Below are 24,548 nucleotides of genomic sequence, written 5' to 3'. Positions count from 1 at the left end.
TGTGATGATTAAATTGGTGTTAAGGAAATAAAAATGTTTTTCGATATTAATATATACCTATATATGTATATTTATTTTGAAATAAATTACACTTTTAACAGTTTAATGGAGTTTTTAAAGCCAGTTATAATATTTATATTTTAAAAACTTGAAATCATGTGGATGTAATCACGCATTAAACCACAGACTAACTTATATAAGTCAAAAAGTAGATTTTAGTGTTAACTTTATATAACTTGTAAGTAAAATAATAAATAAAACAAATATGAAAAAACCAACAATTCTAATGTATATATTAAAATACAGTACAATAATAGGTATCTGATACCCTCACTTAACGTAGAATAATATTCTACCCAACTCAATACTATGTCCAACATGAGTTTCAAATATATCGGGCCCTAATCGTTCCTGAAAATAATATTTTTTTACATTGTTATACCATATTCTAAACTATTTAATATTTCAGTCACTTAAAAAGTTAATTTGTATTGAATAATTGTCTACCATTAAAGCAAATTTGGACTAGTATTTTTAATGGGCATATTCTGTGTATGGATATAGGTACTTCCTCCAGATTTTGGGTTCAACCAATTTATTCTTAAAACCTGAAACATCTACGTATAAAAAATAGACAGGTTACTAATTATAATAAAATTTACCCTTAGAATTATACTTCTTTAACAAATAATTTCCATTGGTATACTTTTCCATGACAAGTAATCAACTTCCTAACATTTTTTAATTGATGTAATACTTCCTCATGATGCGAAAAGAAAATCTTTTCTTTAGCACACAAAGGACAAACGATATGTTGGCTTACTTTCAGATTAGTTACTTTTCCATAGATATCCTCATGTCAATTCAAAGACGATGAACATGAAAATGATCATCACATGAAACATCACAAACTAAAAACCTAATAAACAAGTTTATATCGAATATAGAAATAAATTTAGTGTTCTTACCTATTGTCGTCCAAATCCACGTTAATAGCGTATTTTAAATGTATCCTCAACCAGTGCCTTCTATTAAAAGATCAGCCTCCGGGCGAGATTTATGACGTCACGCTGTCATGTTGTAGAATACATGGAAAACATAATTATTCCTCAGATTTTTGGTTTGTATTTTAAAATGATATAGTTTACATGAAATATACATAATATACAGTTAATAACTACAACATATATACCTATTTATAGTAATAAATACTTTGGCAAATAAACTATGAACCATACAAATGCAGCAAAATGTTTTACAATGTTAAACAATGTATACGTACATAAGATAATGGGTAAAATGTAAATATATTTTAAATTTTGGTGTTTGAAAATCGATCTAAATTTTAACAAAAACATTCAATATCTACTAATAGTAAGGCATGTATTTATTATTTGTATCTTCACAAAATTTATATGTATATTTGTAAGTATCAATGTTCGAAAAAATTATATTTACAAATAATACAATATTATCTAAAAAGGCGTCAGCGATGGCTATGAAATGAAGATCGCTGGTATTTCCAGTGGAAAATGATTGAAATTTTGATTTTCAGATTTGACTAGTACTGCTGATTTGTTTTTGTTTATTATTTTTGATTTGTTTAAAAACGTTTCTTTGAATGAGGGTTTCTATCAGTGTTGTGTCATAGGAGAAAAAATAGTGTCGAATATAATCCAAAAATTAAGAATATACAATATATAATTCACACCTCATAATGTTTACTGTAATTACTAAACTAATATAAACTTATCAAAAGATGACCACATATTTTTAAAATTACATTATTCCTTAAACACTAAAATTATCTACATTGATCTGTGGAGTAATGCAGTAAACATTATGTGTAGAATATTTTATATGTAATTTTTGGATTATATTCATTAATTATTTTTTCACATATGAACACTCATGAAGGCTATAAATGTTAATTGAAACGTTTTTTTAAAACCAAATAAAAATAACGAAAACCAATGAAAACTTAATCAGCGTTTTTCCCGAACCTAAATCCCCAAGAAAATCAACAAAAAATTTAGAATATTTAGAAACAAGGTTCAAGAATAAATTTTCCAAGATTGTAAAATTCTAGTTAATTATTTTGTGTACAGTTATTTAGGGAATGTCATCGATGTTCATTTCCAAGCCACAACTAGACGCCGATTTTTTCGATGATATGGTATAATTCTTACATAAACAAATAACGTTAGACCACTAATACAAAGAAATACAACTTTAGAATTTTTAGTAACACCTTTATTCTTAAAACTTAATTTTGTATTATGCAAATACACCAATTTTATTGTTATTTTATTCATATTGTATCCAGCCATCACTTAAATATTTGATATTAATTTGGTATTATAAATAATCAACACTATTCATTAAAAATTACTGAACAAATATATGTTATGCTTGACATACATTATATATATACTTTACAATAATCTTTTTTAAAATTTGAACTCAAAATAATAATCTTTTTCATGATCTTTAATACACATATTCTTTATTTTTCCCTAGATCATAATACCAACTTACGTGTTTGAATCTATCGAAGCTGAACCATCAACACTTGGAGTGGAGATTCAACAATATGAATAAAATAAACATAATTGTCCAGTTTTCATTAATACCATCATGGGAGAATATTATTTTTAAATTTATTAAAGATATTTTCAATAGAATTCTCTTGATTTATAACTCGTACCCACTTTTCTTGCTCTTCTGGACACTTTAGGCTGCCTAGTATAACTATCCTTTCCACCAAGAACACAACAAAGATGAGGCATAGCACCAAAAACACACTCCACTTAAGCTTTATTGATGAATTGTTAGAGTCTTAAAAAACACACAAAAATCACGATAAGTAAAAAATGTATGGGCACTTTTAGGTTAAATCACTTACACAACGTGTAATTTTTTCTATTTTTATGCGAAACCGAGTGACCATATATCTGGTAGTAGTTTCTTATGTCACTTTAAACACCAAAAATAATTAGTTTTGCACTACACAATAAATAATACCAAAAATCAAAGAGTTAAAACCAAAAATCAACCGACAAAATATTGAAACGGAATCTAACCCAATATCTAAGTATGTACAGCTGATGAAGTAAACAAAAGTCCGCCCCCAGGCTGATCTTTTAAAGAACGGCAGTGCCTCAACATTTCGCTGTTTCGGCCAGTGCCTTCTATTAAAAGATCAGCCTACTGGCGAGATTTATGACGTCACGCTAGTTAGATATAACGGATTAATAAATATGTTGTAGAATACATGGAAAACATAATTATTCCTCAGATTTTTGGTTTGTATTTTAAAAATGATATAGTTTCAATGAAATATACATAATACAGCTAATAACTACAACATATATACTCCATTTATAGTAATAAATACTTTGGCAACAAACTATGAACCATACAAATGCAGCAAATGTTTTGCTAAATGTACAAATAATGTATAGGTACATAGATAATGGGTAAAATGTAAATATATTTTAAATTTTGGGGTTTGAAAATGATCTAATTTAACAAAACATTTAATATCTACTCACAGTGATGTAATATTATTTGCATTCACAAAATTTATATGTATTTTGCAAGTATCAATGTTCTGAAAATTATATTTACAAATAATACAATATTATCTAAAAAGGCGTTCAAGTGATGGCTAAGAATGAAGATCGCTGGCATTTTATATGTTAAATTATTTTGTAATTTTGATTTTCTTGAGAGGTTTGAAAAACGTTGATTAAGTTTTCATTTGTTTTCATTATTTTTATTTATTTGTAACGTCTTCGGCTAACTATAGTTTTCATAGTGTTGTGTCATAATAGTATCGAATATAATCCAAAAAAATTACATATACAATATAATTCACACCTCATAAATGTTTTACTCAAATTAATAAACTAATATAAACTTATCAAAAAGTTGAATACATATTTTTAAAATTACATTCTTAACACTAAAATTATCTACATTGACTATGGAGTACGCAGTAAACATTATGTGCGTGGTGTGAATATTTTATATGCAATTTTTTGGATTATATTCGACACTATTTTGTTCATAAGGACACAACACTGATGGAGGCCAATGTTAGCTGAACTGTTTTTTTTTTTTAAACCAAATAAAAATAATGAAACCAAATGAAAAATCAATTAGCGTTTTTCTCCTGAACCTAAATTCCAAGAAAATCAAAAAATTTAGAATATTTAGAAATCAAGACTAAGAATCATCAAATTTTCCAAGATTGTACCCTAGTTAATTATTTTCCTTATGTGTACAGTTATTTAGGAATGCTAATGATGTTCATTTCCGTCAACTAGACGCCGATTTTTCTGATGATACGGTATAATTCTTACGTAAAATGTAAATAACATTAGACCACTAAAACAAAGAAATATGAATTTTAGTGCATTAGTAACACCTTATTCTTAAAACTTAATTCTTTGTATTATGCAAATATACCAATTTTATTGTTATTTTATTCATATTTGTATTCCAGCCATCACTCTAAATATTTGATATTAATTTCATATTATAAATAATCAATACTATTCATTAAAAATTACTGAACAAATATATGTTATGCTTAACATACATTATATATTATCAAACAAAAACACATTCTTCTTTTTAAACTGTAATTAGCCCTTTGTTTTACAAAAATCTTTTTGTAGTAAATTTGAACTCAAAATAATAATCTTTTCATGATCTCTAATACACATATTCTTTATTTTCCTAGATCATAATACCTACTTACGTGTTTTAACTCATCAAGCTGAACTTCAGCAACATCTTGGAGGAAGAATCCACAATATGAATAAAATAAAACATAATTGTCCAGTTTTCATTAATACCACCATGGGAGAATATTATTTTAAATTTGTCAAAATATTTTCTACTAAAATTCTCTGATTTATAACTCAAAACCCACTCTTCTTGCTCTTCCGACACTTTAGGCTGCTCTAGTAATAACCATCCTTAGTAATCATCCTTTCCACCAGGAACACAACAAAGATGAGGCATAGCACCAAAAACACACCCCACTTAAGCTTTATTGATGAATTGAAAGTATCTCAAAAACACACACAAAAATCACGATAAGTAAAAATAAAGCAGCACTTAGGGTTAAATCACTTTTACACAACGTGTAATTTTAAAATTCTATTTTTATACAAGTGGAAACCGAGTGACCCATATATCTTAGTAGTAGTTTTATGCCTCACTTCAACACCAAAATAAATTGCTTTGCACTACAATAATACAATACCTAAAATCAAAGAGTTGTCCAAAATCAACCTTGGACAAAAAATATGAAACGGAATCTAACCCACATCTAAGTGGCTGTACAGCTGATGAAGTAAACAAAGTCCGCCCGTAGCTGATCTTTAATAGGTATTGGGCACTGTTTTGGCTTTTTAAGCAGCTGTCTGCAGGGGTGACAGTAAAATAGGAAAAAATTGGAAACAGTCATTAGTGTCATTCATAGATAATAGAACTAATTTAGATTAAGGACTCTATCTCCCACAAAAACATGTTTTGCAGCGACGCTCGGAGCTGCAGTACTGTTTCCATTTGCCGATATATTCAAATCGGGAATAATTACACTCATTTTCAATGATCTTGAATATCTAAAACTATAAAGCAAGTTGCAACTATTGTTTTGATTACTATTTCATCAAATATAAATAGTTTGCAACCTACTTTATTGCTTTGAATTATTGTATGTATATATTTTAAAACATATATTTTAAATACTATGTATTTAATGTAAAATTATATGTTAATAAAAAACAGAGATTACTTTTATATTATTTTATTTAGAATTAAATAAAAAATATAAACAAAATATCTACCAAATCAAGTCAATTTACTGCTTGGCACCACATTCTTCTCATCTATAAAAACAATAAAAAAATTTTTAAAGTACCTAGTATAAAATAACAGAATATAGAATATTTACTAAAACAAAATAATGGAAAAACTACACTTTAGTAGAATTTAATATTTTTAAAATGAGATTCTAAGACAAACTTTGGTAACTTTTAATTGAAATGGACTGAATTAAGATATAATAACATAAAAATTAAAGGTAGATTCTTACCTCAGAGTCTTTTGGTAGGCAATGTGTTTTCACATCTTTGTTAGTATTTCTACAGCCAGGAACACAACAACGGAATACCATTTTGGACAAATATATTGGGAAAAATACCGAATCACACCACTACAGTAACGAAACCAAAACGAAACAAACAGCACGGAGAGCAGGATACAAATAACCGACCGCGTATCCCACGTGCGACGCGAAAATTGTGTCCGATCGACAGTTTGGGGAGTGGGGTGACGTCTGAAAGCGACCACAGCACACTCTGCGGTGCGGGCAGGTACTAAAAATAAAGACCTGTCAAATCGCAGGAGTGCCCATTCCCATGGTGTCATTCTTGCCATTCTCCTAATGACATATGCCTAGACAAGGACAGCATTGTTTTTGTCTAACTATTGTCTAACTCACAGTTTAGGAATTTAATATCAGTTTCAGAGACAACTTCAGATTTGTTCTAGAACAAATTCGAAAATTGTGTCGAAAATATTCGACGCCATTTTAATTCATTCCGTTTAGTTTCGTTTTGGAAGTTCAATTTAATATTTCGGCTGAAATTTATAATTATAAAGGTAATAAAGTATATAAAATATATATTACATGAAGAATCCTGGAGAAAATGACGTTTCTGCCGTAGTAGGTATGTCCCATGTATATGAAAAATAGGTAGTAAATAAACACTGTTTTTACATTTTTTAGATGCAAGAAAATGGTGTTATAATCTCTTTGATCGGCGATTTTTTTGAAAATGGAAACAATTTACAGCAAGGTAAGATCATTTTTAACTATAGCCAACATCATTTATCTCCAATATGTGCGATTTATTGTCAATAATGCAATAAATCGGACTGATAATCTGATTATGTTATCCGACTAAAAGTCTCTTTTTGCTTCTTTTTGATTTATAAGCCAGGTCTCTTTGGGAATAATGGACGCTTTTTTAAACAGTATATTTATATTTTATACCTATTGATATTTTTACATTGTTAATTTTAGTATAAAAAAATTTGTTTTTCTGTTTTCAGGTTTTTGTATAAGGCTCCCGTTTTCATGTCCCTGTGTCCGTTTTCTGTCCTTGAAGTCTGCGAATACGTGTGTTTATTTACAAATTACTGTAAGTCATGCTTATACCTTAACTAATTTACGTTAAAAGTACATATAATTAACTAATTGGTATTGAAACAATACAATCCTCTATATTTTTATGTTTATTTAGTCACGTTGTTCCATACTTCAAATAAATATATGTGAATAAATTATTTTTTGGTTTTATTTATGAAAAGAAAAAATACAAAATACATTTGAACTGAAAGAGGGCCCGCCATTAAATAACCGGAAACGGAAGTGAAAATTAAGCCATCATGTCCTTATCATGTCAACCTGTCAATTGGAAAAATAGTTCTCCAGACGACAACGAAGGCTTTCGGTGGCGTATCGTGTTTCCATCGGGATTTAACACAGAGTTGACTTCTTTCAGTTAATTATTTTATATTGTTCGGTCCGAGCCATTGCTAACATCTGGCCTGACCAACATTGACAGGCAAGCCGTAAAATAAAATACTTTATTAATTGGTGGTACAATTACGTTTCTTATTATCTACAATTTAATTTCAGCCTTTTAACGTAATATCAGGTTGTATATTAACATTCAATTTCATAAATTAAATTTGAAATTATATGTGTTAAGAGGTTATAAACGAATGGTTTCCGTACAAGTGTTTTCAGTTGTATTAGCATTTTATTTTATGTTACCTTTTAGCGCAAAGTACGCCAACAGAAGTAAGTTAATAGGTAAGAAGAAATAAAGTTAGAATAACATTTAGCATTTTAGTACTTAATTCAGTCAAACAATTGGAAAAACTTTGTTTGTTGATAAGAACGGGCTACCTATACCATAAGTAAACCTTTCCTATTATACCAGTTATGCTGTAGTTAGTTTTGACAAATAAGCATGATGTAACGAAAGTCTTTGGAACTATGAATAAGCTACAAACTTAAATTTGAAGGCCGGCTTTTATATGAGAAAATTTTGAACCATGGTTGAAACAAATAAATGTAATAATTAAATTGATATGATACATACCTGCTATTTTTGAAATATATTAATATATTGATAGAAAGATTGTTTCAGTTAGTATGACTTCAGGTAGTTTCAGCATTTTAGGTATGTAATTGTGCACTTATTTTATAAATAACTTAGAAAGAAGCTTGAAACGCATAGGGGCTCTTTATGTGTGCTGTATAATTAAGGTTTGTATGTTATGGAGTCATTTTTATACAACAAATTTATTATTAGTTGAATAAAAGCAAGTTAATACCACATAATTCAATTAAAATATATTTTGCTCTGCAATTTAATGTTATATTTTTAAAACAACAAGTGTCATAGTCATAATGTTTAAGTATCATTATTATAAAAAAGTTATACTGCTATAAATTTAACATTGAAATAACTGTAATTATTGTTATACATAAATTAAGTAGGCATAATTTTACCTCGACAATATGTAAAACTTCAAACGAATCTTAACAATTTTATGCCATGTATAAAAATCAAATTTAAATCACACACTTTTATTTATAACTGACAGTATAAGACCAAATTTTTAAATATAACTTTACATGCTTACATTATATTCTTTACTTTTTATTAGTAATTACAATATGAACAAAAAATATTAATTACTATCAATAAATACATAAAAACTAATCTATTTAAGTCCATGAAAATAACTATATAGTTAGCATATGCATAAACAACATTCTTGTTATTAGGATCAAATTTATTTGAGCTTTTTTTCATTGTTTTGGTTAATATCCCTGTTAGTCCTGACTGGTAAAACCACCTGAAGCGATGTCATACAAATCTGTATATGTATCATAACATAACTTATTCTATTAAGTAATTATCCTGCCTTTGGTCTGATGATAATATATTGTAGATTTATCTAAACTTCTTACTGCAAAATGTTGAAAACTAAACTACACTAAACATTTTAGGGAATGATTACGTAAAGATTTCACTTACACTACACTTAGCATCCTTTTTAAAAGATATGTATGGTAGTTTGCAAGTAAGGTCTTTGTCTTGTTCTATATTAGATTTCTAGAGGTGGATCTGGGCCTGACCCACTGCGACCTTCCCAGATCTATTGTGATCTTGTCTTGTTCTACAATGAAGTTTTATGTACCAATAGGTTATACTACAAATAAGATTGTTAAAAATATTCACTGGAGCATAAATAAATTCAATCCACTACCTAACGTGTATTGAATATCGACGATGTTAGAAAACACATCAAATGGCGGCCTTTTCTTGTAATACACATTTCTTCACTAAAGATATCGACGCCTATACATTATTAACTAATAAATTTGTAGCATTTTAGTGGCTTTATAATTATTTTAAAATATGTGGATAAATATTTTTATTCTGAAATTGACAGCTTCTCAACATTTGACATGACAACCATAAAATAATAAATACAAGAAGAAGTGTCAAGTCAATGTTAAATTATGGAAACAGCGTGGCTGCCTGGGTAACTAATTTTCAGATATGGCGGCTGGGACATTTGACATGACATAGACATGACAATTTCAATTTTATGAAATTTATTTCCGTTTCCGGTTTTTAATGGCGGGCTGTTCAGGAGGTTTAAATGAGGGTTAATATACTTTTTACTCTTTCTAGTAGTAAATAATACAACAAAATTACTCAAAAATATTTATTTGGAATTTAGAACAATGTAAATATGCAAATCAACACAATTAAAGAGCTATAAACCAATAAACTACTGATCAATATCAAATATTTAAATAATATCAGAGATGCTGTGTTAAACTGAATTAGTAAAGTAACAGTGCATTGACTTACAGAAACTTGAAGATAAATAAATGTTTTCACAGCTTCACGGGCATAAAACTAAATAACTGGAAGCAGGAAAAAGGCATCCGGAACCCACACAAAACCTGGAATCAAAAAAATATGTAAAAAATATAAATATAGGTACATAAGACTTTTGTGAATTAAATCAAACAGGACTTGAATGAAAATAAAATGAATAAAAAATATAATACATATACATCTAATACCTCATTTGTATTTTAAAAATAATCTACATACATAGATTTATAGCATTATTGCTATGAAAATACATAATAGGTACCTATGTGATATGTAATCACGCATTTCTGTTCATCTTGTAGAAAATTAATATAGGCTAATAATAGTTCAATAATCATAATTTACCTTGTATAACTTGCTTTCAATTGCTTTCAAATCACCGATCAGTCTTTAAAGGAGAGATACGGAAAAATCCTTGGCAAAGAATATCCCAAAATCCTTGGGTTTAAAGCTAAAAAAATATAAAAACAGTTAACATATTATCTATTTTTACATATAATATGGCCCATACCTATTACACGCAGAAACGTCGATTTCATCATTTTCTTCATGTAATTAATATCATATATACTTTATTAGAGTGTTAACAAGGAACTTATATCAAAAAACATCTTTGTACTTATAAATTTCAGCCGAAATATCATAAACAAACTTCCTTTCAAATCTAAAACGGCAAAAATTAAAATGGCGCCCGACCTTGCCAGAGGCCTCGGGAGTTGACACATGGCTGACACACAGACAAAAGAAGAGGACGCCAACGTGCATAAAAATGTTCCGTAGCAGAAATTGACAGAAATCATATAGAAATATTCAGATTTTTGTCTAGGACAGTCTAGAAGGCCATGCTTTCTGCCTGGGTAGAACCGCGCCACAACTGTTTCCAATTTTCCGGTTTACTGTCACCCCCCTGATGACAACTTCAGACAAATGTGACATTTAAACAGTCCTACCACTACAGTTTTCCCAGAAATACCCAGAGATATGGAAGTGGGAGAATGAGCTTCGACGAGTGCGCATCCAAATTTTTGTCGACGGCAAGATGGCAGACATCTTCCAGGTCTCGCTGTCACTTCCCCTCTTTAATTGACATCTGTTTGTTTTGTTTTTTTTTCGTTTGTGTTATCTAGTTAAAATTTATTATTATCTCAATTATTCTACACACTAATTCAAAAAGGCTTGTTGTATATTGTCATAGTCATTCTAAGAAAGCTAATACGCCGGGAAAAATGATTAGTTTTCATGTGTAAGTTTATACAACATAATCGTGTTTACAGATGATCCAAAACTGTTTATTTTTAGTTTTCCTAAAGGCCATTTGTAAAAATCGTGATTGTAATTGGGAATGGTCAAAAACCAAGTGTGATGTGGCCATTTGAAGAGGATGTTTTTATTACATGTGGAGGAAGAAGATACTTGGAATCAATGTTCGTGCTTCTGTAAAACAGTGCACTGTTATAGTGTCCATGAAAGCACAAGTTCAAGTGTACCAGAAGTGTATCACTTAGGCAAACAGATTGGTCCTTACTTGACAAGAAGATTATTTGGAGGAAAAGAAAACATAAGATAGGGTATTTTAATCGAACAGCAAAAATTTAACATTTTTTACTGTAAAGTTTGTTGTAGGCAGTTGTAGTTTTGTGCTAAATATTTCTAACATTAGCAGCAGCAGTGTTCAGAGTGTCAAGAGCAGAAGAATTCAGTTAATTAGATGTATGCTCAGTTACAGGTATGAAGGCTTTTTCAAACATAGTATCGAGTTCTATAGTCAACATTTTTAGTATTCCTACAACTGTAAAAACAAGGAACATTGGACTGAAAAAATGGCAAGATTTATATAGGAAGAAAGGGTATTATGCCAATAAGAAAATTAAATCTGTGGGCAGAAGTTTCTTATTTAAAAACTGTTATGGGGCATATATTAATTTGTATCTGTACCACAAATCACTGAGAAAAATCATATAATATTCATAATTGTTAACGAGATATTTAAAGAGTGTTAAAAATGAGACTATTAGTCATGAAGCTTACAATGTTACTTTGTTTCAATATTACACTTTTATTCTTGTAAAATCTATGATGAAGTTCAAAAGCATTTTGCAATGGCCTTAAATTGTGAGCCAGGATTTATAGCAAAGGTATTTGATGCAATGAAACTTAATCGGTACCTTCCAGTATGTATTTTAGTAAGGAGATTGTCAATCCCATGTTTTTAAATAGATAAAATACAGGCCAAAGTTGACAATATTACAGTTGAGAAGAAACTATTTTATCTTAAAAAAAAATTTCTTAAAATTCTGAGATCATATAATCTAATTTTCTTAATAATAAATTAGGTATATGTACATACAGAATTTTGTTATGGACAAATAAGGATCGACAAGCTTCTTTTGTGCAAAAAATAAATGATTTTTTCTAGTATTACGACAAACCATAATGTGTTTTACAAACTTACCGGTAACAGTTTTTGTTTATAATAAAATATTTAGGAATAATTTGGGTTGTTTATCAATATATTAATGACTTGAATTTTGACAAATCGAATTTGTATCAAAATAATTTTACGAAATATAAAATTGATGTTCTATTACAAGATTGAGTTTTTATTGTCGACAAAAACCAGGATAAATACTAATAATAATACCCTTAATAAAATCAATGATGTTTATGTATTATGAAAATATTTGTTAGAGGACATGTTATGTAACAGTTTTTGAAACATAATTTGAAGGGACGAATAAAAAAAATAAAACAAAAACATATTTTTTCTAGGTTTATATTAAAAATACAAGGTAGGTAATCATCAAAAATAATTATGAACCAAATGTTTTTTATGAATATACAACTTGAACAAAAAGTTGTTTAGAACAATTTTTACCAAATTTGCAAAAATTTTAAATTGAAACGCGTAATTCAGTACAAGTAAACATGAAATATTGTAAATACTTATTTAATATCATTTCGAGTGTTTTACGACGAAAAGGTCATCTGTCCGTAGCGTCTTTTGTCAGAATATTCGTATATTTAGTGTATTATATACCAATATTGTACGCAGTTTTGAAACTGATAATTAAATAAATCATATTAATGTTAACTAACGATAATAAATGATAGAATTTCACTAAATTTAAATTGCCCCCCGTATGGTTGAAAACAGCAAATTGATATTTGATTACTTATAGATTACCACCTATATACAAAATGACACGAAGACCTGGAATATGGCGCCCAACTTGATTAGACCTTTTGCGCATGTTGACGCTCATTCTCTATCCCTTCTATTTCTCTGGAAATACCCCAAAAATCCGCCATTTTGGCGCCAATAACATTGAACAAACCAATTGCGGTACTTTATATATCTAGGGACTTTAACTACTCCCTGTCTGACATGCTGACATCCAATGCTGACATTTGCTGACATCTATAACACTGTTGTGACGTGGTTGTGACATGTGACGTTTCAATGTCAATGGTTTTTATCAAATCAAATCTATGGTTTGTATAATCTGATATATGGTTCTTTCACAAAATGTAGAAAAAAATACTTTGTTAGAAATCATGGGTGACGATAAAGCTTTCGTCTCATTTACCTGCCAAAGATGTTCGCAGAGCTTAAGGCTTGACGAATCCCTAAACTCATTCAGCGAACACATTTCAGCGGAGTTAAATTGTGAGTTTTAAATTTCAAGGTTCTTTGTTTACTAGCCATGTCTACAACTATTTTACCTATGTTTTTAGTGCCCATATATTCTAACACAGATGTCGATTTGGAATCAGAAACCACTAGTTTTGACCAGTATGTGCCTCCATGTAGGCTTTCTGATTCTGGCAATGGGGCCAATGGGTTTATGCTTATTTCAGATGAAAATGAAGTAGATCTGTTGAGTAGCCAGTACAAGGTAAAATATGTTTATTTAAATTTGTGTTATACCTGTAGGACATTTTTTTGTAGAGGAATGCATCATTATTTGATCATCTTTCTGGCAGCTGTGATATAGATCATCCTCTTTGCGATGAATGCACAGATTATCTTATTGAACTCTTAGAACAGCAATTAGAGATCACACAAAATGATTATGATGATTATTGTAAATATTATAAAGTGTAAGTTTAATGGGAATTGTTTAACCTTTATGTCGAGACTGATTTTTGTAGTCTTCAAATGGAAAGAGATGAACCAAAATTATCTGAACTAGAAAAAATGTTACAGGACGTCACTGATGAAGAAAACAAATTATTAGATGAATTACAAGGTTTACAAAATGATGAAGAGGAAACTTTGAAGGTTTTTAATTACATTTTATAGAATTTATAAATGTTTGTATTTTTTTAATTAGGCTATTGAAGAACAAGAAGATATTTCAAGAAAAATATCTCAAGAGGAAGATAGGTATTGGAAAGAGTATGTCAGACATAAAAGGGAGTGGCTTATGGCTGAAGATGATGGTAGAAGGTATATTGAAAATGAATTATTATGATTAAAAATTTCTATAATATCATTTGATTTTAGTCTGGAGTGTCAATTAAACTCTGCAAACACACAATTGGACAAATTAAAAAGAACGAATGTGTTTAATGCAACTTTTCACATTTGGCACAAAGGACATTTTGGCACCATCAATAATTTTTGTCTTGGCACATTACCATCTGCCCCAGTAGGCTGGGCTGAAATAAACACTGCTTTCGGACAAACCACTCTTTTATTCTGTGCACTGGCCAGAAAAATCAATCTAACTTTCATAAAATTTCGACCTGTCCCATATGGCAGTCACTCATATGTTGAGGTTATAGGAGAAAATAAGAGAATTCCTCTCTATGGTTCAGGAGGGCCCAAATATCTTTGGGACACTAAATTTGATGCAGGCATGATGGCCTTCTTGGATTGTGTACAACAGTTTACTGAAAAAATTGAAGAATTGGAAAGAAATAATAAAGTTTTCAGATTTCCTTATCGTATAAGTAATGGAAAGATTGAAGACTCAGATAATGTAAAGTACTCACTTAGGTATGTTGCTCTGTTATTTTTCCAATCTCGGTCATGTCATTGTTTTTTTTTTCAGAGCTACTATTATATCTGAAGAGCAGTGGACCAAGGCCTTGAAATACATGTTGACAAATTTAAAATGGGGCCTGGCTTGGGTCGCCTCACAGTTCGATAGTAACGGAGAAGAAATACCTCAAAACGTAGCGTAATTATTTAAAAACTAGAAATTCTGTTGTTAGGTTTTCGTAAAGCGTAATTTGTGTGCTGTTACCTTTAGTAAATTAATGTTATAGAGTTCTTTTAGTTATAAAATTGTAATTAATAATTTATGAGCGATATTTTTTTATTAATGAAACAACTAAATCAGACTGATTAATTGTACCTCTTATAGAATAATTCAAATAAAAATCGTATATTAAACTGTTAATTTTTTGAACCCAAAACCCAACCAATCAGCATGACGCAGGTAAATAGTGGGTTGAAGTTGGAGAGCATTAGGAGAGTTGCACGGTACGGCTAGACCAGAGATATAGCCTCTATATCTCTGGGCTAGACGCAAGTCATGATTGGCAACAATGACTAAAGCCGGAGTCTCATGCATCCGAAATCCGATGACACGACGATCCGACGGTGCTCCTATTGGTCGAAATATTTTGACAACAATTTTTATCCGATAATTTTAACTAATCATCCGACGTCGTATAAAAGTTTAAATTTTGGTTTAAAACTTTTTTACGATATCGTGTTGTTTTTAAACCTCACTTTTTTTGAAAAACATTTGATTTTTAAAAACAAGTTTAGTGGGAAGTGGGCATTTTCGGGATATTTGGCGAGGAAGTTATTTTTATTAAGTGTTTCTCCAATAAAACATTACATGAATCTCTATTCAGCGCAGCAGAAAAATGTTAAAACTGTCAAATTTCGGAACGAACTTTCGTATGTATGTGACAGGCTTTTATTATTTCACACGATAACTTTAAATTTCGGATGTCGTACCATTCGATTTCGGATGCATGAGACTCCGGCTTAAAGCCGGATTCTCATGCATCCGAAATCCAATGACACGACGATCCGACGGTGCTCCTGTTGGTCGAAATATTTTGACACAATTTTTATCCGATATTTTTAACTAATGGTCCGACGTCGTATAAAGTTAAATTTTTGTTTAACTTTTGTACGATATCGTGTGTTTTTTAAACCTCACTTTTTTTGAAAACATTGGTTTTTAAAAACAAGTTTAGTGGGAAGGGGACAATTTCGGGATATTTGGCGAGGAAGTTTATTTTTTTATAAGTGTTTCCTGCAATAATTACATTGTAATATATGATTGATACTGTTGATAGGAAATGACAGGTCTAAATGTCAAAACTGTCAAATTTCGGAACGAACTTTCGGATGTATGTGACAGGCTTTTTTTATTTCACAGGATAACTTCAAATTTCGGATGTCGTACCATCGGATTTCGGGTGCATGAGACTCCGGCTTAAAGAATCCAAGGACAAATAACACCCGAGAGCAAATTGTGACGATGCCATCAAACAGTGCCGTAGCACATATTTTTCTTAACCTAGCTGTTTGAGCAATATTTATATTTTTTGATAATTGTTTTGACTACGCCTATGGTGTATCATCCTGATATTTTAATTAATTAATTACGAAAAAAACGTATTAAAAATTGTTAACAAAAGGTACAAAACTAGATACAATCGACGTATAGCACATATCAAGTACATTATTAGATGGTTAATTTGAAATTGAAGAATAATAAAAAAAAAAAAAAAAAAAAAACGCTAAAAAGTTGGAGTGGACTGTTTATTTACCTATGAAACGTAACTCCTGGCTCTTTCTTATCGCTGCTGCTTTTACACTTGAAAGCTGAACAACTAATCACCATTGTACTAAAGTTTATACAAAGTTTACTACACACCAGAGAAATAGAAGGGATAGAGAATGAGCGTCAACATGCGCAGAAGGTCTAATCAAGTGGGGCGCCATATTCCAGGTCTTCGTGTCATTTTGTATATAGGTGGTAATCTATAAGTAATCAAATATCAATTTGCTGTTTTCAATCATACGGGGGGCAATTTACATTAGTGAATATCTAATCATTTTATGGTTAGTTAACATTAATATGATTTATTTAATTTTATCAGTTTCAAAACTGCGTACAATATTGGTATATAATACACTAAATATACAAATATTCTGACAAAAGACGCTACGGATAGATGACCTTTTCGTCGTTAAAACACTCGAAATGATATTAAAATAAGTATTTACAATATTTCATGTTTACTTGTACTGATTTACGCGTTTCAATTTAAAATTTTTGCAAATTGGGTAAAAATTGTTTAAACAACTTTTTTGTTCAATTTGCCTTATTCATAAAAAACATTTGGTTCATATTATTTTTTGATTGAATTACTACCTTGTATTTTTAATATAAACCCAGAAAAAATATGTTTTTTGTTATTTTTTTTATTTCGTCCCTTCAAATTGTGTTACAAAAACTGTTACATAACATGTCCTCTAACAATATTTTCAATTAATACATAAACATTCATTGTTCTTATTTAAGGGTATTATTATTGTATTTATCTGCGGTTTTAGTCGACAATAAAAACTCAAAATCTTGTAATAGAACATTCTTTGTCAAAATTAAGTTCATTAATATACTGATAAACAACACAAATTTTCCTAATATTATATATAAAAAAAAACCTGTTTACCGGGTAAGTTTAAAAAACATTATGGTTTGTCTTAATACTAGGAAAAAATCATTTATTTTTGCACAAAAGAAGCATGTCGATCCTTATTTGTCCATAACCAAATTCTGTATGTACAACATTACAATATAACCTAATTTATTATTAAGAAATTAGATTATATGATCTCAGAATTTTAAGAAAATTTTTTTTTCAAGATTAAAAATAGTTTCTTCTCAACTGTAATATTGTCATCTTTGGCCTGTATTTTTATCTATTTTAAAACATGGGATTGACAATCCCCTTACTAAAATAATACTGGAAGGTACCGATTAAGTTTCATTGCATCAAATACCTTGCTATAAATCCTGGCTCACAATTTAAGGCCATTGCAAAATGCTTTTGAACTTTCATCCATAGTTTTAACCACAGAATAAAAGTGTAATATTGAAAAAAAGTAACATTGTAAGCTTCATGACTAATAGTCCTCACTTTTTAACACTTTTTTTTTTTAAATATTCAATCTATTAACAATTACTCGAATACCTTATAGTTGATTATTTCTTCCAGTGATTGTGGCACTGATTCAAATTAATATATGCCCCATAACAGTTTTAAATAAAGAAACTTCTTTTGACATAATTATAAAAAAAATTTAATTTTCTTATTGGCCATAATACCCTTTCTTCCTATATAAAATCTTGCCATTTTTTTCAGTCCAATGTTTTCCTGTTTTTACAGTTGTGTGTAGGAATACTAAAAATGTTGACTATAGAACTCGATACTATGTTTGAAAAATCCTTCATACTGGTAACTGTGCATAAATCTAATTAACTGAATTCTCTTCCTCTTGACACTCTGAACACTGTTGCTGCTAATGTTTAGAAATATTTAGGCACAAAACTACAACTACCTACAACCAACTTTACAATAAAAAATGTTTAATTTTCGCTGTTCGATTAAAATACCCTATCTTATGATTTCTTTTCTCCAAATAATTTTTGTCAAGTAAGGACCAATCTTATTTGACATGTTTCTCGCGGCTCTCGCCTCTCGTGCTTTCATGGACACTATAAGAGTGGACTGTTTTACAGAAGCACTAACATTGATTCCAAGTATCTTCTTCCTCCACACGTAATAAAAACATCCTCTTTAAATGGCCACATCATTCACTTATTTTTGACCATTTCCAATTACAATTCCGATTTTTACAAATCGCCTTTTACGGAAACTAAAAATAAAACAGTTTTGGGATCACTCATTGTAAACACGATTATGTTGTATAACTTACACATGAAAACTAATCATTTTTTCCAGCGTATTAGCTTTCTTAGAATGGACTACTGACCAATATTACAACAATCTTTGAATTAGTGTTTAGATTAATTGAGATAAATAATAAATTTATACTAGATAAGCAACACAAACGAAAAAAAAAACAAAACAAACAGATGTCAATTAAAGAGGGGAAGTGACAGCGAGACCTGGAAGATGTCTGCCATCTTGCCGTCGACAAAAATTTGGATGCGCACTCGTCGAAGCTCATTCTCCCACTTCCATATCTCTGCTACACACAAACTATTAAAAATCACTAAAATTGTCGCTAGTGACCAATGATGACTCATTGTTTGCCACCAAAACAAAAAAAAAGGTCACAAATTCTCCTGCAGCCCGTATAGGGGCGTTATATGTCCTTATATTCTTTAGTCATTGATTGGCAACCAATGACTAAAGAGTTTACACATTAGACGCCATTTTTTTGATGGCAACGAATGAGTTATCGGCGACAATTTTGGCGATTTTTTGGCCTACACAATTTTATTTAATACGTTTTTTCGTAATTACTTAAGTATGATACCACCAATAATACTACCGTAACACCATAGGCGTTGTCCAAACATTTATCAAAAAATATAAATAGCTTTTTTCGTTTTCCGTTATTACCGATTCTGACCCGTCCTAGAATTGTGATGCGTCTGCGCAGAAGGAAATATGAAGACATTATTTCATTTGCGCATGCGCTGGAGAGTTCTAGGCTATGGTTCTAGGACGATTCAGAATCGATAATAACAGGAAAACGAACAGACCTAATATCTCTTCAAACCTTTGAATAAGAAGACTAAGGAAGGAGCATATCAAAAATCTTAGGTACACCGCGATGGGCCTCAAATATGGCCGACTTAAATTCCGGTTTATCAGTGCCGTTCTAATTTTATTTAAAAAATGATAAAAACCTAATGATGTAGGGTAGGACCGTGGGTAGACTCAATTAATTTGTTATTTTTATTTTACGTTGTGAATAAATGTTGGTATTATTAAAAATTGTTATTAAATATATAATTCTAATAAAAATAGATAGTTACTCATAGTATTTATTAAACATTAAACATCCGATACGCTACTGAAAGCAGGTAAGTCAAATTAACGTATATAAATTCTTTGACATCTGATCTTTGACAAGTAGTAAAATTAACCTAAAATGCAAGGAAAAATATATAATTTTAGTTTAATTTTAAGTGAATTTCATAAATGATCGGTTTACTACACGTATGTTATATTATATAAGTCACTTTACTAGCGAAAAAGTGTTCCATTATTTGACTCAATTTTTGCCTGAGATCTACCGCACGCTACACAACAAACTATTTTAGAGTAACTTCTTCGATAAATCAGTCTGATAATGTCACTGGTGTTCCATTTAGAGTCTGCCTAACCAAATTTCCATCTAGTTTCACCTACCTTCCTCTACAACTATCCGTAGTAGAATAACATAACTTAAATAACATAAAATAAGCTCCGTAAAGACTGACAAATCCACAAAATTTCAAATCAAATTCAAATGTGTCAAATGAATCGTCAAACAGAACTGTCAAGGATCCCCAACCTAGAGAGCTTTTTCCGCCCACCATCCATGAATACATGGATAGCATTATGCTCCTTCCTTAGTATTCTTATTCAAAGCTTCAAACAGATAAGTTAAAAAAAATATGTCCCACGGCACTGTTTGGTGACATGGTAACAATTTATTTGTCCTTGGGTTCTTTTTGTTGGCAACACTTGGGCAACACTACCCACCTTAGACAAGGAAAGAGAGGATACATTAATACGCAACTAGTGTGTTCTGTGTACGCAACCAACCAACCGTCCAATCAGATGAAAGAAGTACGTACCCACAGAATAACTACAGAACGATCAGTCAATGTAATAAAAAAGCGAACAAAATTTTTGCTGCCATCTATAGCGGGCCGAGTGCGGCTCAGGGCTTCAAGGTCAAAATAATTATTTATTAAATAAAAAAGTCGTGTCGGCGGCACGACTCGAACCGGCTACCTTCGTGTTGCTAGACGAGAGCCTTATCCCCTACACCACCAGATATCTTGGCGAGAATTATATCTTTATAGTAATAATTATGAATTCAGCCTGTTACAACGGATATGTAAAATTTATCCTAGAGGCTGCTTATACCTTGAAAATTCATCTCGTTGCAGTTCATCACAGTTGTATAATTCAAGAAGCACTAAATATGGCTTACCTTTGAATACATATAATATTGAAAAAGTTGAGTCGGACTACAATAAAAAGCACGTAGAAATTTTGTATTAAACATTATTGTATTTAAAAACAAATAAAGTTTTTTTTTTTTTTTTTTTTTTTTTTTTTTTTTTTTTATTTTTATTTGAAGTACTGTGTGGATGGAAGAGGGAAATTAATCGCAAAATTCATAAAATGAATTTGAAGACCGAGCCAATCGTAACGTTTGAAGCAACCATACATACACGAAGAACTGTTCTGCAACCATATATACACGACGTAAATTAGCACCATCTATAGTGGGCCGAATCGTCAATTTGTAATTTAATGCTCCATAAGAGTGACTGGGCCCTGTACGTACCCTATCGTTGGGTATTGTGCAATCACGTGATGCTCATGTCGTATGACGGTTAAATCTTTGGTTAGAATTTTTGTTGTTGTTTTTACCGAAGAGTTTTTACCTGTTTTTACAGTTTTTACTTTATTTTTCTATTTACATCAGATTTATATTTTGTAATTGCCTATCAGACAATACGTATTAGAAAAATAATAAGGAATTAGATCGTGTTTTTTTTAAATCCTGGATATTAATTGGAACCCTTTGATAACATTATGCTTTTGATATAAAAAAGTGCATTTTTGATTATTTACTTGGGCTAGGATATTAAAATATCGGTTGGATTGTATGACATAAATAGATGTAGGTATGATTTATTTTCATATATGATACTGTATTTATAAAGCTTACTATCTGTTTTGCATTTCAGTTTGTTGATCAGACATTTGATTTTATTTGTGAAATGCCCACAAAAAAACTTCCAATGATTCAACATCAGTGTGTTTGCTGCATAATGGATTATTCCTGCTGAATTAGGATTCATTTTGAGACCATACAGAGAAAAAAAATCCAGATATATCGACAATATATACATATAGACATGTGACAGCGAGCCACCAATTTATAGGGCCTCTGTTTAGCCATTGTGATTCGAGGCCATCTAAAAGAAGCATTTATTAATTATGACTTAGTCCCAGAGATATTACAGCTTAGTTATTTTGCCCCACAGGAGAAAAACCAGAGTAGTTCACTCGTAATTGCATTTTCTCAGCTCCATTAAAATAAAACAAAGCTGGTTTTTCCTGTGGTCTCCATTTGAAATAACGTAAATAAATGTTTATACATATGTATGTGATGATTAAATTGGTGTTAAGGAAATTAAAAAATGTCTTTCGATATAATATATATTTTTTCGATATTAAAAAAAAAAAAAAAAAAAAAAAAAAATGTATATTATTTTTTGAATAAATTACACTTTTAACAGCTTTAAATGGAGTTTTTTAAAGCCAGTTATAATCATTTATATTATTTAAAAACTTGAAATTCATAATGGGATGTAATCACGCATTAAACCACAGAGACTAACTTATATAAGTCAAAAAGTAGAATTTTAGTGTAAACTTTATATAACTTGTAAGTAAATAATAAATAAAACAAAATATGAAAAAATCCAACATCTAATGTATATATTAAAATACAGTACAATAATAGGTATCTGATATCCTCACTTAACGTAGAATAATTATTCTACCCAAACTCAATACTATGTTCCAACATGAGTTTCAAATATATTGGGCCCTAATCGTTCCTGAAAATAGTATTTTTTTACATTAAAAAAAAAAAAAAAAAAACTATTTAACTATTTTTTTTTTTTTTTTTTTTTTTTAATTTTTGTATTGAATAATTGCCTACCATTAAAGCAAATTTGGACTAGTATTCTTAATGGGCATATTCTGTGTATGGATATATAGTAGATACTTCCTCCAGATTTTGGGTTCAACTAATTTATTCTTAAAACCTGAAACATCTACATATTAAAAAATAGACAGAGTTACTAATTATGGAATAAAATACCCCTTTAGAATTATTACTTCTTTAACAAATAATTTCCATTGGTATAATTTTCCATGACAAGTAATCAACTTCCTAACATTTTCTAATTGATTGTAATACTTCCTCACGATGCGAAAAAAAAATCTTTTCTTTAGCACACAAAGGACAAACGATATGTTGGCTTACTTTCAGATTATTTACTTTTCCATAGATATCCTCATTGTCAATTCAAAGGACGCCCCATGAACATGAAAATGATCAACACATGAAACATCACAAACTAAAACCTAATAAACAAGTTTATATCGAATATAGAAATAAATTTAGTGTTCTTACCTATTGTCGTCCAAATCCACGTTAATAGATGATTAATTTTTTGGATTTTTATCTTTTATTTTTAAATATATCTTTCGAACTACTGGTTTTAGTAATTATTAAATTAAACGAACTAAAAAATATAAATCGAACAAATTTCGACGCCATTTTAATTCTCTCCGTTTAGTTTTGTTTTGTAAATTCAATTTGATATTTCGCCTGAAATTTATAAATATTGTTACGTTTTTCGTCGGTTCCGTGTGGATAGAAAGTCACAATTTATTTAAACACTATTTATTTAACACTAATTAACAAAAATAATAACGATAAAAGACTTATAGAACTATTTACAAACGATTTTATAAACTAAGAATTTATTTTGAATTTTAGCGCGTCAACTGCACTGTATATTTATAACTGCACCCTGTAGGCCACGGCCGCCGGCTTTTATACCGGCAAGTAAAGAACTCTAGAATAGTCCAAAGATCGTTAGGCGCATAGAGAAAGTTTTCGAATGTTCTCGTATGTACGCGTCCATTCTAGTGGGTCTCGAATCTTCTCGAACGAATGAATCATTGCGGTGTCTATGCGATGTTACGGTCATCCGAGGGGGGCCTATTGTTGAAGGTTTAGGTCGAGTCCACACCGACTCGCAACACTGCCCCCTTCTTAGGCACATGCTCGTCCCGAGATGTATACGGTGAATGAAAGTATTTGCAAAGCTGGCCCCTAGTACATTGCGAAGTCTGGCAGAAATAGCAGTCTACAGTTTCCTCTCCCGATCTCAGCTTTGGGTTGTAGCAGCAAACGAGGATCTCGATGCCCGTAAATCTGAACAAGGCTTCAATCATGTTCCGGATTGTACGCCACTCAAACCATCAAGTCCACACGCCAGCTTCGGAATGGCGAATCGTGCAATGTTGTTGTTTAGCAGGGCTTCTCTCAGTTCAATCAGGGTCTTCCATAGATGGAGATAAGTCGGCTTACTAGGGGACCATTCCTTGGTGACCAGGTAGAGATGTGCCTTGCTTGACAATGTGCATTGTCGGTTAGCCTCAAGACTTCCAACCTCTGGATCCTGGCGGCGTAGTTCTCCGACAAGCCCAAACTTC

At 30.4% G+C, this 24,548-nt stretch overlaps 1 protein-coding gene and 1 long non-coding RNA gene across 4 annotated transcripts; one reads left to right on the top strand and one right to left on the bottom strand.

Annotated features, from left to right (window-relative positions):
• Positions 1 to 268: 268 nt before the first annotated feature.
• On the bottom strand, positions 269 to 23,564 carry LOC115886956. Of its 2 annotated transcripts, none has more exons than XR_004050973.1 (3): positions 23,458 to 23,564; positions 663 to 919; positions 269 to 608 (listed from the first exon to the last, which is right to left on the bottom strand). It is a non-coding gene; the product is annotated as an uncharacterized LOC115886956 (long non-coding RNA). The 2 variants fall into 2 exon arrangements; XR_004050972.1 differs by lacking the exon at positions 23,458 to 23,564 and adding an exon at positions 969 to 1,098.
• LOC115886955 (beclin-1-like protein) lies at positions 13,408 to 15,414 on the top strand. 2 transcript variants are annotated; one of them, XM_030906284.1, is made up of 8 exons: positions 13,408 to 13,505; positions 13,564 to 13,680; positions 13,749 to 13,909; positions 13,963 to 14,114; positions 14,166 to 14,295; positions 14,348 to 14,463; positions 14,521 to 15,015; positions 15,071 to 15,332. In XM_030906284.1, exons 2-8 carry the CDS (start codon positions 13,569 to 13,571, stop codon positions 15,201 to 15,203), a joined length of 1,299 nt encoding a protein of 432 aa, XP_030762144.1. In that variant the 5' UTR covers positions 13,408 to 13,505; positions 13,564 to 13,568; the 3' UTR covers positions 15,204 to 15,332. The 2 variants fall into 2 exon arrangements, with proteins under 2 accessions (XP_030762144.1, XP_030762143.1); XM_030906283.1 differs by having other exon boundaries at positions 13,433 to 13,680; positions 15,071 to 15,414.
• Positions 23,565 to 24,548: the final 984 nt, after the last annotated feature.

This window comes from Sitophilus oryzae, unplaced genomic scaffold (assembly GCF_002938485.1).
Source record: "Sitophilus oryzae breed Bouriz unplaced genomic scaffold, Soryzae_2.0 scaffold_54_pilon_pilon, whole genome shotgun sequence".
Classification (NCBI taxonomy): Eukaryota; Metazoa; Arthropoda; class Insecta; order Coleoptera; family Curculionidae; genus Sitophilus; species Sitophilus oryzae.
The sequence above is the reverse complement of the archived record's forward strand: the minus strand, read 5'-3'. Positions and strand labels throughout refer to the sequence as shown.

Coding starts and splice junctions, on each gene's coding strand:
- LOC115886955 (XM_030906283.1), top strand. CDS start 13,524: ATGGTTCTTTCACAAAATGTAGAAAAAAATACTTTGTTAGAAATCATG. Junction 13,910..13,962: donor TGTTGAGTAGCCAGTACAAG/GTAAAATATGTT, acceptor ATTTTTTTGTAG/AGGAATGCATCATTATTTGA. Junction 14,464..14,520: donor GCTGAAGATGATGGTAGAAG/GTATATTGAAAA, acceptor ATTTGATTTTAG/TCTGGAGTGTCAATTAAACT.